This window comes from Pelodiscus sinensis, unplaced genomic scaffold (assembly GCF_049634645.1).
Source record: "Pelodiscus sinensis isolate JC-2024 unplaced genomic scaffold, ASM4963464v1 ctg97, whole genome shotgun sequence".
NCBI lineage: Eukaryota > Metazoa > Chordata > Testudines > Trionychidae > Pelodiscus > Pelodiscus sinensis.
This window is the reverse complement of record NW_027465982.1, coordinates 246,113-257,515: the sequence shown is the minus strand read 5'-3', so window position 1 is coordinate 257,515 and position 11,403 is coordinate 246,113. Positions and strand designations below refer to the sequence as shown.

At 74.2% G+C, this 11,403-nt stretch overlaps 1 protein-coding gene across 1 annotated transcript in view; it reads left to right on the top strand.

The window, feature by feature from the left end:
• Positions 1 to 551: 551 nt before the first annotated feature.
• DNPEP (aspartyl aminopeptidase) overlaps positions 552 to 11,403 on the top strand; it is a 28,011-nt gene continuing 17,159 nt past the window's right edge. The window contains 8 exon segments of the mRNA XM_075917672.1: positions 552 to 623; positions 1,399 to 1,489; positions 4,201 to 4,289; positions 5,133 to 5,246; positions 7,269 to 7,394; positions 7,708 to 7,838; positions 8,791 to 8,872; positions 9,895 to 10,002. Coding sequence (XP_075773787.1) covers positions 618 to 623; positions 1,399 to 1,489; positions 4,201 to 4,289; positions 5,133 to 5,246; positions 7,269 to 7,394; positions 7,708 to 7,838; positions 8,791 to 8,872; positions 9,895 to 10,002 — 747 coding nt within the window. The 5' untranslated portion in view covers positions 552 to 617.

Below are 11,403 nucleotides of genomic sequence, written 5' to 3'. Positions count from 1 at the left end.
CGAGGGGGGGTCCGTAGGGCGATGGGGGGGCCCGAGGGGGGTCCATAGGGCGATGGGGGGCCCGAGGGGGGGTCCATAGGGCGATGGGGGGCCCGAGGGGGGTCCATAGGGCGATGGGGGGGTCCGAGGGGGGGTCCATAGGGCGATGGGGGGGCCGAGGGGGGGTCCGTAGGGCGATGGGGGGCCCGAGGGGGGTCCGTAGGGCGATGGGGGGGCCCGAGGGGGGGTCCGTAGGGCGAGGGGGGGCCCGAGGGGGGGTCCGTAGGGCGAGGGGGGGCCCGAGGGGGTTGTGTCCATCAGTGGCCATGGGCAGGGGGTCCCTGGCCTCTGCCAGGGCTGGGAATGGGCCACGTGAGGGTTCCCTGCTCTGCCCCCCCCGGCGCTCCCATGTCCCCAAGGGGGGTCTATGGGGGGACGGGGGGGCCCGAGGGGGGGTCCATGGGCCGATGGGGGGTGCGAGGGGGGGTCCGTTGTACCGGGCTGTGTTGGTTCTTCCCGGCCCGCAGGGGGCGGCAGCGCGCTCAGGCCGTGCCGGGGGCGGGGCAGGGGGCGGGGCCGGGGCCGGGGGCGGGGCCAGTGCCGGAGCCGGAGGCGGCAGCGGGAGTCAGGCCGGGATCATGCAGGTACCGGGGTCGGGCCGGGCAGGGCCAGGGGGGGTCGGAGGGATTCGGGGGGGTCGGGCAGGGCCAGGGGGGGTCGGAGGGATTCGGGGGGGTCGGGCAGGGCCAGGGGGGGTCGGGGGGATTCGGGGGGGTCGGGCAGGGCCAGGGGGGGTCGGGGGGGTGCGGGGGGGTCGGGCCGGGCAGGGTCGGGGGGATTCGGGGGGGTCGGGCAGGGCCAGGGGGGGTCGGGGGGATTCGGGGGGGTCGGGCAGGGCCAGGGGGGGTCGGGGGGATTCGGGGGGGTCGGGCAGGGCCAGGGGGGGTCGGGGGGGTGCGGGGGGGTCGGGCCGGGCAGGGTCGGGGGGATTCGGGGGGGTCGGGCAGGGCCAGGGGGGGTCGGAGGGATTCGGGGGGGTCGGGCAGGGCCAGGGGGGGTCGGGGGGATTCGGGGGGGTCGGGCAGGGCCAGGGGGGGTCGGGGGGATTCGGGGGGGTCGGGCAGGGCCAGGGGGGGTCGGGGGGATTCGGGGGGGTCGGGCAGGGCCAGGGGGGGTCGGGGGGATTCGGGGGGGTCGGGTAGGGTCGGGGGGATTCGGGGGGGTCGGGTAGGGTCGGGGGGGTCGGGGGGATTCGGGCAGGGCCAGGGGGGGTCGGAGGGATTCGGGGGGGTCGGGCAGGGCCAGGGGGGGTCGGAGGGATTCGGGGGGGTCGGGTAGGGTCGGGGGGGTCGGGGGGATTCGGGGGGGTCCCTCCGTCAGGGCTTGCCCCCCCGACTAACACGCTCCCCTGCCCGCCAGGCGTCCGTGGCCGGTGACTCCAAGCGAGCCGTGCAGGCGGCGGCCCAGAAGTTCCTGAAGTTCGTGAATCGGGGCCCCTCCCCGTACCATGGTAAGGGGGCTGGGGGCTCCTGCCGGTTCCGAGAGCTGCCTCCGGGGGGCCCAGGGAGCCGGGCAGCAGCACGGAGCTGGCTGGCTGCAGCGTGGCCCCCTTTTCCTCTGGCCTCAGGCTCTGTTCCCTGGGGGGCAGTGACTCCCCAGCAGGGTGACCCCTTGGCCCGCCCGGGCAGGTGCCAGCTTGCCAGGGAGTTAACCTGGGACACGCCCAGCGAGCTGGGCACCGGGCCCGTGTCTCCCCCTGCCCCTGCCCCTGCGTGGCTCTGCCGCCCCGAGTCCCAGCGCCTGTTCCGCCCCCCCCCCCCGCCTCTCTCTAGGGCTGCCCTCTGCCCCGGGCTCGCCTGGCAGCTGGCCAGGCCCAGGGCGGGCCTGCGGGGAGCCAGCGTCCCCACGTGGGTAGCAGGATCCTGCCAGAGCCCACAGGGCGGGGCTGCAAGACCAGGCCCTGCCCCGTGCTCAGAGGGGTTCCCAGCCCTGCTTCCTCCTTCCTCCTCGCTCCCTGCCCCGGGGCAAAGTGGCGCCCACACGCCTGTCGGCGCAGGCAGGGCCGGCTCCCCGCGCCAGGCCGGGGCAGGAGGGAGCTGCCTGCCCCCAGCAGTCTCCAGCAGAGGACCCTGCGGGGCAGTGGGGACGGGGCGGGGGCTCCAGTGCCCTCGCTCCGCTCGGCACGGCCCCCGGAGGTGCCAGCTGCAGGGGGAGTGGGGCCAGTTTCCTGCACTCGGTGCCCATTGGCCTCTAGTGGGGGGCCTGGCGTGACCCTGGGGAGAGGGGGGCTCAGTCCCCGGGCCGGCCCCTGTGCTGGGCTCCCCCGGGGTGCAGCCTGGGGGGCCACTGAGCCTCAGTCTGCCTGGGCTGCCCCTCCCAGTGCTGCTGTGACACGCTGCACCCCGCTTCACGCCTGGCATTCGCCCAGCTGCTCGTGAACTCACGAGAGGGGCCCCAGCCAGTCCGTCCCCTGCACCCCGCTTCACACCTGGCATTCGCCCAGCTGCTCGTGAACTCACGAGAGGGGCCCCAGCCAGTCCATCCCCTGCACCCTGCTTCACACCTGGCATTCGCCCAGCTGCTTGTGAACTCACGAGAGGGGCCCCAGCCAGTCCGTCCCCTGCACCCCGCTTCACGCCTGGCATTCGCCCAGCTGCTCGTGAACTCACGAGAGGGGCCCCAGCCAGTCCGTCCCCTGCCCCCGCCGCCTGGCAGGCCCGGGCTGTGCCCTCTGCCCTCTGCCCTGGGCAGGCGCCTGGCCGCTAGCGCCGGCCCAGCCCTGGTGCGCGTCTCGCCTCAGACCCGCGGGCTGTAGGCGCCGGAGCGGGCCCGGGGTGCGGCAGCTGCCAGGTGAGCACAGGGCGGCGCCTGAGAACCCGCCCTGCAGCCCCCTGTGCGGGTGCAGGCCCCTCGGCCCTGCCAGGCTGCCTGGGTCCCTCGTCCCGCCCGGAGCTGAGCTGGGCGGGGAGGATGCAAAGGAGACCGGACAGACCTGTGGGGCTGGCTCCACGGTGCCGCTGCCAGGCGGCGCCCACGGGCTGCAGGGAGACCAGCCCCAGGCCCCCGTTGTGTCGGCCCGTCCTCTGCCCTTGGCCCCGGGACAGCCCTTGGGCCCGGCTGCCCTCTGTCCCCCACCCTCCCCAGGCTGCGTCTGTAACCTCGCAACGGCGTCGGGGCGCCTGGCAAAGCCTCCGAGCCGCCCTCCCGGGGGGGCAGCGCCCTGGGCAGGGCCCCTCCCAGCAGCCCAGGCACGGGGGGGGGGCAGCGCCCCGGGAAGGGCCCCTCCCGGCAGGCCAGGCACGGGGGGGGGGGCAGCGCCCCGGGAAGGGCCCCCCCGGCAGGCCAGGCACGGGGGGGGGGGCAGCGCCCCGGGAAGGGCCCCTCCAGGCAGGCCAGGCACGGGGGGGGGCAGCGCCCCGGGAAGGGCCCCCCCAGGCAGGCCAGGTATGGGGGGGGGCAGTGCCCCGGGAAGGGCCCCTCCCGGCAGGCCAGGCACGGGGGGGGGGGGCAGCGCCCCGGGAAGGGCCCCCCCGGCAGGCCAGGCACGGGGGGGGGGGGCAGCGCCCCGGGAAGGGCCCCTCCAGGCAGGCCAGGCACGGGGGGGGGCAGCGCCCCGGGAAGGGCCCCCCCAGGCAGGCCAGGTATGGGGGGGGGCAGTGCCCCGGGAAGGGCCCCTCCCGGCAGGCCAGGCACGGGGGGGGGGGGCAGCGCCCCGGGAAGGGCCCCTCCAGGCAGGCCAGGCACGGGGGGGGGCAGCGCCCCGGGAAGGGCCCCCCCAGGCAGGCCAGGTATGGGGGGGGGGCAGCGCCCCGGGAAGGGCCCCCCCAGGCAGGCCAGGCACGGGGGGGGGCAGTGCCCCGGGAAGGGCCCCCCAGGCAGGCCAGGCACGGGGGGGGGGCAGTGCCCCGGGAAGGGCCCCCCAGGCAGGCCAGGCACGGGGGGGGGCAGTGCCCCGGGAAGGGCCCCCCCGGCAGGCCAGGCACGGGGGGGGCAGTGCCCCGGGAAGGGCCCCCCCAGGCAGGCCAGGCACGGGGGGGGCAGCGCCCCGGGAAGGGCCCCCCCAGGCAGGCCAGGCACGGGGGGGGGCAGTGCCCCGGGAAGGGCCCCCCCGGCAGGCCAGGCACGGGGGGGGGCAGTGCCCCGGGAAGGGCCCCCCCGGCAGGCCAGGCATGGGGGTTCTGGGGGGGCTTGGGGCGCCTGACGTCTGCGTGGTCCCCGCAGTGGTTGCCGAGTGCCGGAGCCGCCTGCTGCAGGCCGGGTTCCAGGAGCTGAAGGAGGCTGAGCAGTGGCACATCCAGCCTGAGCACAAGGTAGGGCGGGGGCTGGGCCGGGGGCTGGGCCGGGGTGGGAGTGCGCAGGGCTCTGGGGCAGGGGGGAGGGCCAGGCTGGGGGGTGGGGCGGGGTGCGCAGGGCTCTGGGGGCAGGGCGTGGGCCAGGCTGGGGGGTGGGGCGGGGTGCGCAGGGCTCTGGGGGCAGGGCGTGGGCCAGGCTGGGGGGTGGGGCGGGGTGCGCAGGGCTCTGGGGGCAGGGCGTGGGCCAGGCTGGGGGGTGGGGCGGGGTGCACAGGGCTCTGGGGGCAGGGGGGAGGGCCAGGCTGGGGGGTGCGGCGGGGTGCGCAGGGCTCTGGGGCAGGGGGGGAGGGCCAGGCTGGGGGGTGGGGCGGGGTGGTCAGGGCTCTGGGGGCGGGGGGTAGGGGCCAGGCTGGGGGGTGCGGCGGGGTGCGCAGGGGGAGGGGGGCAGGGGGAGGGCCAGGCTGGGGGGTGGGGCGGGGTGCTCAGGGCTCTGGGGCAGGGAGGAGGGCCAGGCTGCGGGGGGGGGGCGGGGTGGTCAGGGCTCTGGGGGCGGGGGGTAGGGGCCAGGCTGCGGGGTGGGGCGGGGTGGTCAGGGCTCTGGGGGCGGGGGGTAGGGGCCAGGCTGGGGGGTGGGGCGGGGTGCTCAGGGCTCTGGGGCAGGGAGGAGGGCCAGGCTGGGGGGTGGGGCGGGGTGCTCAGGGCTCTGGGGGCGGGGGGTAGGGGCCAGGCTGGGGGGTGCTGCGGGGTGCGCAGGGGGGAGGGGAGCAGGGGGAGGGCCAGGCCTGCTTTCCCCACCCCTAGGGGAGGGCTCGGGGCGGCTCCAGGCCAGCACCCCACCGGGCCTCTCCCCTTTCCCCCCAGTACTTCGTGACCCGGAACAGCTCCACCCTCGTCGCCTTCGCTGTCGGGGGCCGGTACCAGCCTGGCAACGGCTTCAGCCTCATCGGCGCCCACACGGACAGCCCCTGCCTCCGGGTGAGGGACCCTGCTGCCGCCTCCCGCCCCACCCGCGTGGCCCCCCCGGGGAGCGCCCGCCCCCCCCCGCCCCCGCAGGGCCCTGCCTGATCTGTCCTCCGCTCCGCCCGGCTGTGCCCAGGACACTCACCAGCTCTGGAGCTTGTCCCCGGAGCTCCCCCGCCAGGGGCTGGCCAGTGGCTCCCGGCCCTGTCCAGCTGGGGCTGTCATAGAACCACAGAGCTGGAAGAGACCTCAGGAGGCCACGTCCAGCCCCCTGCTCTAGGCAGGACCAACCCAACTCAATCAACCCGGCCAGGGCTGTGTCAAGCCGAGACTTAAACACCTCTAGGGATGGAGACTCCACCACTTCCCTAGGTAACCCAGCCCAGCACTTCCCCACCCTCCTAGGGAAAGAGTTTTTCCTAATATCCAACCTGGACCTCTCCCACCACAACTTGAGCCCATTGCTCCTTGTTCTGCATCTGTCACTACTGAGAACAGCCTCTCTCCAGCCTCTTTGGAACCTCCCTTCAGGAAGTTGAAGGCTGCTATCAAATCCCCCCTCACTCTTCGCTTCTGCAGACTGAACAGATCCAACTCCCACAGCCTCTCCTCATAAGTCATATGCTCCAGCCCCCGAATCATTTTCATTGTCCTCCGCTGGACCCTCTCCAATGCGTCCACATCCCTTCTGTAGTGGGGGGCCCAGAACTGGACACAATACTCCAGATGTGGCCTCACCAGAGCCAAATGGCTTAATGGGCTTCAAGTGCAGCAAGGGAGGTTTAGATTGGACATTAGGAAAAAATTCCTAACTGTCAGGGTGGTCAAATATTGGAATAAATTGCCAAGGGAGGTGGTGGAATCTCCCTCTCTGGAGATATTTAAGAACAGGTTAGATAGACATCTGTCAGGGATGGTGTAGACGGAGCTTGGTCCTGCCTTGAGGGCGGGGGGCTGGACTCGATGACTCTCGAGGTCCCTTCCAGTCCTAGTATTCTATGATTCTATGAATACAGGGGAATAATGACTTCTCTGGATCTGCTGGCAATGCTCCTCCTAATGCACCCTAATATGCCATTAGCCTTCTTGGCTACAAGTGCGCCCTGTTGACTCATATCCAGCTTCTCATCCACTGTAACCCCAGGTCCTTTTCTGCAGAACTGCTACTTAGCTGGTTGGTCCCCAGCCTGTAACAATACTTGGGATTCTTCCGTCCCAAGGGCAGGACTCTGCACTTGTCCTTGTTGAACCTCATCAGATTTCTTGTGGCCCAATCCTCCAATTTGTCTAAGTCACTCTGGACCCTATCTCTGCCCTTAAGCGTATCTACCTCTCCTCCAGCTTAGTGTCATCCGCAAACTTGCTGAGGGTGCAATCCATCCCCTCATCCAGGTCATTAATAAAGATATTGAACAAAACCCACCCTAGAACCGATCCTTGGGGCACTCGGCTAGAAACCGACGGCCATCCTGACATCGAGCCATTGATCACTACCCGCTGGGCCCGGCCTTCTAGCCATCCTTCTATCCATCTTACCATCCATTTATCCAATCCACATTCCCTTAACTTGCTGGCAAGAATATTGTGGGAGACGTATCAAAAGCCTTGCTAAAGTCAATGTATAGAACATCCACTGATGTGGGGGTGAAATCAACAAGGGGCCAGGCTCTCCCCACTGCCCCCTGCTGCCGGGGGCGGGGCCGTGCGGGCGGGTGACGGGGCCTGGCTCTCCCCACTACCCCCTGCTGCCTGGGGCGGGGCCGTGCGGGCGGGTGACAGGGCCTGGCTCTCCCCACTGCCCCCTGCTGCCGGGGGCGGGGCCGTGCGGGCGGGTGACGGGGCCTGGCTCTCCCCACTGCCCCCTGCTGCCGGGGGCGGGGCCGTGCGGGCGGGTGACAGGGCCTGGCTCTCCCCACTGCCCCCTGCTGCCGGGGGCGGGGCCGTGCGGGCGGGTGACGGGGCCTGGCTCTCCCCACTGCCCCCTGCTGCCTGGGGCGGGGCCGTGCGGGCGGGTGACGGGGCCTGGCTCTCCCGCAGGTGAAGCGCCGCTCCAAGAGGGGCCAGGCGGGCCTGGTGCAGGTGGGCGTGGAGACCTACGGCGGTGGCATTTGGAGCACCTGGTTCGACCGCGACCTGACGGTGGCCGGGCGGGTGATCGTGCGGGTGAGTCCAGCCGGGTGACCCGCCCGAGTTCGGCCACTCGCGCCTCGAGGGACCCGGCCTGGCCCCTGCTCTGCGCGCGAGCCCAGGGACCGGTGCAGGACCAGGCCACCGCGGGGCCTCGGAGCCTGGGGTTGGGTCCCGGAGCCGGTGGATCCGGTGACGCTCGCCCTGCCCGGCCCTGCTGTGGCGCGCGCCCAGTCCCGACTCCGCCGCTCAGCGCTGGGGGAGCTGGGGGCGGTGCCGGGGCCAGGCCTGGCGTCCCAGGACGGGGGGCCGGGGCCGGGCCCGCTGACACTCCCTGCTCTGCTTTCAGGAGCCGGCGGGCGGGCGCCTGGAGCAGCGGCTGGTGTGGGTGGAGCGGCCCATCCTGCGCATCCCTCACCTGGCCATCCACCTGCAGCGCAGCGTCAACGAGAGCTTCGGGCCCAACACGGAGCAGCACCTGTGAGGGCAAGGGGGCTCCGGGCAGGCCGGGCAAGGGGGCTCCGGGCTGGCCGGGCAGGGGGGCTCCGGGCTGGCCGGGCAAGGGGGCTCCGGGCAGGCCGGGCAAGGGGGCTCCGGGCTGGCCGGGCAAGGGGGCTCCGGGCAGGCCGGGCAAGGGGGCTCCGGGCTGGCCGGGCAGGGGGGCTCCGGGCAGGCCGGGCAGGGGGGCTCCGGGCTGGCCGGGCAGGGGGGCTCCGGGCTGGCCGGGCAGGGGGGCTCCGGGCTGGCCGGGCAGGGGGGCTCCGGGCTGGCCGGGCAAGGGGGGCTCCGGGCTGGCCGGGCAGGGGGGCTCCGGGCAGGCCGGGCAAGGGGGCTCCGGGCTGGCCGGGCAAGGGGGCTCCGGGCTGGCCGGGCAGGGGGGGCTCCGGGCAGGCCGGGCAGGGGGGGCTCCGGGCTGGCCGGGCAGGGGGGCTCCGGGCTGGCCGGGCAGGGGGGGCTCCGGGCTGGCTGGGCAAGGGGGCTCCGGGCTGGCCGGGCAAGGGGGCTCCGGGCTGGCCGGGCAAGGGGGCTCCGGGCTGGCCGGGCAAGGGGGCTCCGGGCAGGCCGGGCAGGGGGGCTCCGGGCTGGCCGGGCAGGGGGGCTCCGGGCTGGCCGGGCAGGGGGGCTCCGGGCTGGCCGGGCAGGGGGGCTCCGGGCTGGCCGGGCAGGGGGGGCTCCGGGCTGGCCGGGCAGGGGGGCTCCGGGCTGGCCGGGCAGGGCCGCTCGCGGTCCCAGGCTGAGTCGAGGGGGCTCCGGGGGCTGGCCCTGGGGGGACGCTGCCTGGGAGGTGGGGTGCCATGGGGGACATAGCTGGCTTCCCCCAGGCCGCTGCGTTGGCATGGGACACCCCTTCTGGCAGCCCGGGGAGCAGGGGGGCGGGGCTCTGACGATGGCTCCGGCATGCGGGTGCCTGATGGAGCCTTGGCCCCCGCAGGGTGCCCATCCTGGCCACCGCCATCCAGGAGGCGCTGGAGAAGGAGGCGCCCGAGGCCGAGGCTCCCGGTGCCGCTGCCCAGGTGAGACAGGAGAGGAGCCGACTGCCGAGGGCCCCGTGCCGCGATCATCCCCTGTGGGCTTGCTGGGGGCCGGGGGGCACAGCAGAGCGGCATGTTCCGGGGGGAGCTGGGGGGACCCAGCACAGAGCAGCATATTCTGGGGAGGGGCGCAGAGCGGCATGTTCCGGGCCGGGGGGGGGCGCAGAGCGGCGTGTTCGGGGAGGATCCGGGGGGGGGCAGGGCGCAGAACGGTGTGTTCCGGGGGGGGGGGCAGAGCAGCATGTTCCGGGCAGAACCGGGGGGGGGGGCAGAGCGGCATGTTCCGGGCCGGGGGGGCGCAGAGCGGCGTGTTTGGGGAGGATCCGGGGGGGGGGCAGGGCGCAGAACGGTGTGTTCCGGGGGGGGGGCAGAGCGGCATGTTCCGGGCCGGGGGGGGCGCAGAGCTGCATGTTTGGGGAGGATCCGGGGGGGCAGAGCGGCGTGTTTGGGGAGGATCCGGGGGGGGCAGGGCGCAGAACGGTGTGTTCGGGGGGGGGGCAGAGCAGCATGTTCCGGGCCGGGGGGGGTGCAGAGCGGCGTGTTCAGGGAGGATCCGGGGGGGGCAGGGCGCAGAACGGTGTGTTCGGGGGGGGGGGCAGAGCAGCATGTTCCGGGCTGGGGGGGGTGCAGAGCGGCGTGTTCAGGGAGGATCCGGGGGGGGCAGGGCGCAGAACGGTGTGTTCGGGGGGGGGGCAGAGCAGCATGTTCCGGGCCGGGGGGGGTGCAGAGCGGCGTGTTCAGGGAGGATCCGGGGGGGGCAGGGCGCAGAACGGTGTGTTCGGGGGGGGGGCAGAGCAGCATGTTCCGGGCTGGGGGGGGTGCAGAGCGGCGTGTTCAGGGAGGATCCGGGGGGGGCAGGGCGCAGAACGGTGTGTTCCGGGGGGGGGGGGCAGAGCAGCATGTTCCGGGCAGAGCCGGGGGGGGGGCTGCCATGCTTCCCTGCGGGGGGGGTGTCTCGCGGCCTGTTGGTGGCCCTCGCCCAAGGGGGTCTGCTCTCGCTCCAGGCCGAGCGGCACGCGCCCGCCCTGCTCTCCCTGCTCTGCTCCCAGCTGGACGTGGCGCCGGAGCAGGTCGTGGAGATGGAGCTGTGCCTGGCAGACACGCAGCCGGCGGTGAGTGCCCAGGGCCCGGCGCGGGGGGGCATCGCCAGGGCAGCGGCTGCCCCTCCGGCACAGGCGGCTGGCGCGGGGCGGAGGCTGAGACTGCCGGGCCCAGGAGCTGCAGAGCCCAGGACGGGCGCGAGGGGCAGCTGCCAGCCGGGGGCGCTGCCGGGGGTGGCAGGGCTGGGTCTGTGGCCTGGCCGCGAGCGGGGGGGGGCTCTGCCAAGCTGTGGGGTCCAGCCCCAATCTAGGCCCTGGGGTGCCTGAAGGGGGAGGTCCCCAAGAGCCCCTCGGCTGGGCACCCGTGATGGGGGCGTGTCCCTGTGCGTGGACCGGGGGGCAGGTGTCACAGATGCACAGGGTCAGCCCCTCCGCCCCCCCCCCCCCCCCCCCCCGGTGCTCTCCCTCACTTCTAGCCTGCAGCTGCCCTGCGCAGACAGGTCCTGGGGGGGGCTGTGGGCCGGATGGGGAGCCTGGGCCTGTCGGTGACTCCCCTCGTCTGCGTGGTCCCCCCCCCACTGCTTCTGGAAGAAGCAGCAAGGGGGGGTAGCCCCCCCCACAGAGAGGCAGCAGCATGAGGGGAGGGGCACCGGCATGAGCGGGTACATGCAGGAAGCGGGCGCCGCCCACACAGGTGGGGGGGCAGGCAGGAGCCAGTCCTTGGGGTGGGGCGCCAGCTGAAAAGCTGCCCCCCCCACTGCACTCCCAGTGGCGCCGTCAGGGGAGCGGCTGTTTGCTCAGGGGGTGCAGGCCGGGGGGGGTGAGTCACTGGGGCTGGCGCCTGGCTGGGCAGGGCATTGCAGTGAGGGTTCGCCCGGGGGGGGGGGGGGGGGGGGACGACATGGGCTCCGCCCAGCACGAGAGGTGAATCGCCCCCCGCTGGGCCGGGGCCCGGGGTCTCCCCTCCTGCGCGGCTCTGCCCTGGCGTCCCGCCCAGCCTGGGGCTCCCAGGGCTCTGCCCCGGCGTGCTCTGCCCCGGCGTCCCGCCCAGCCTGCGGCTCCCCGGGCTCTGCCCCGCCCCCACGGCCATCGCGCAGCCGGCTCTGAGCGTGCCCCCTCGAAATTGAAAACAGGGGCGGGCAAGTGAAAGGGGCTGGGGGCTCAGCCCCATGGAGCCACCTTGTGCCCCAGGGAGGGCTCCAGCCCCCCCTCGCCCCACCCGAGACCCAGCCCCTCCTGCCCCCCCACCGCAGGTGTGTGCTCTGCCGGGGGCGTCCCCCCGCTGTCCTGGGGCGGGTTGTCAGTCTCCAGGGCCCAGCCCAGCCCCCCGTTTCTCCCCTCCCCTCAAGCTGGGGGGTGAGGATCCAGGAGGGTGAGCGGGCCCCCTTGTTTCGGCTACTCCAGGGGGAGGGACTCTTGGTCCCGCCCAGGGGGGGGCGTCTGCCCTGTACCCCGTGTCCCCACCTGACTCCC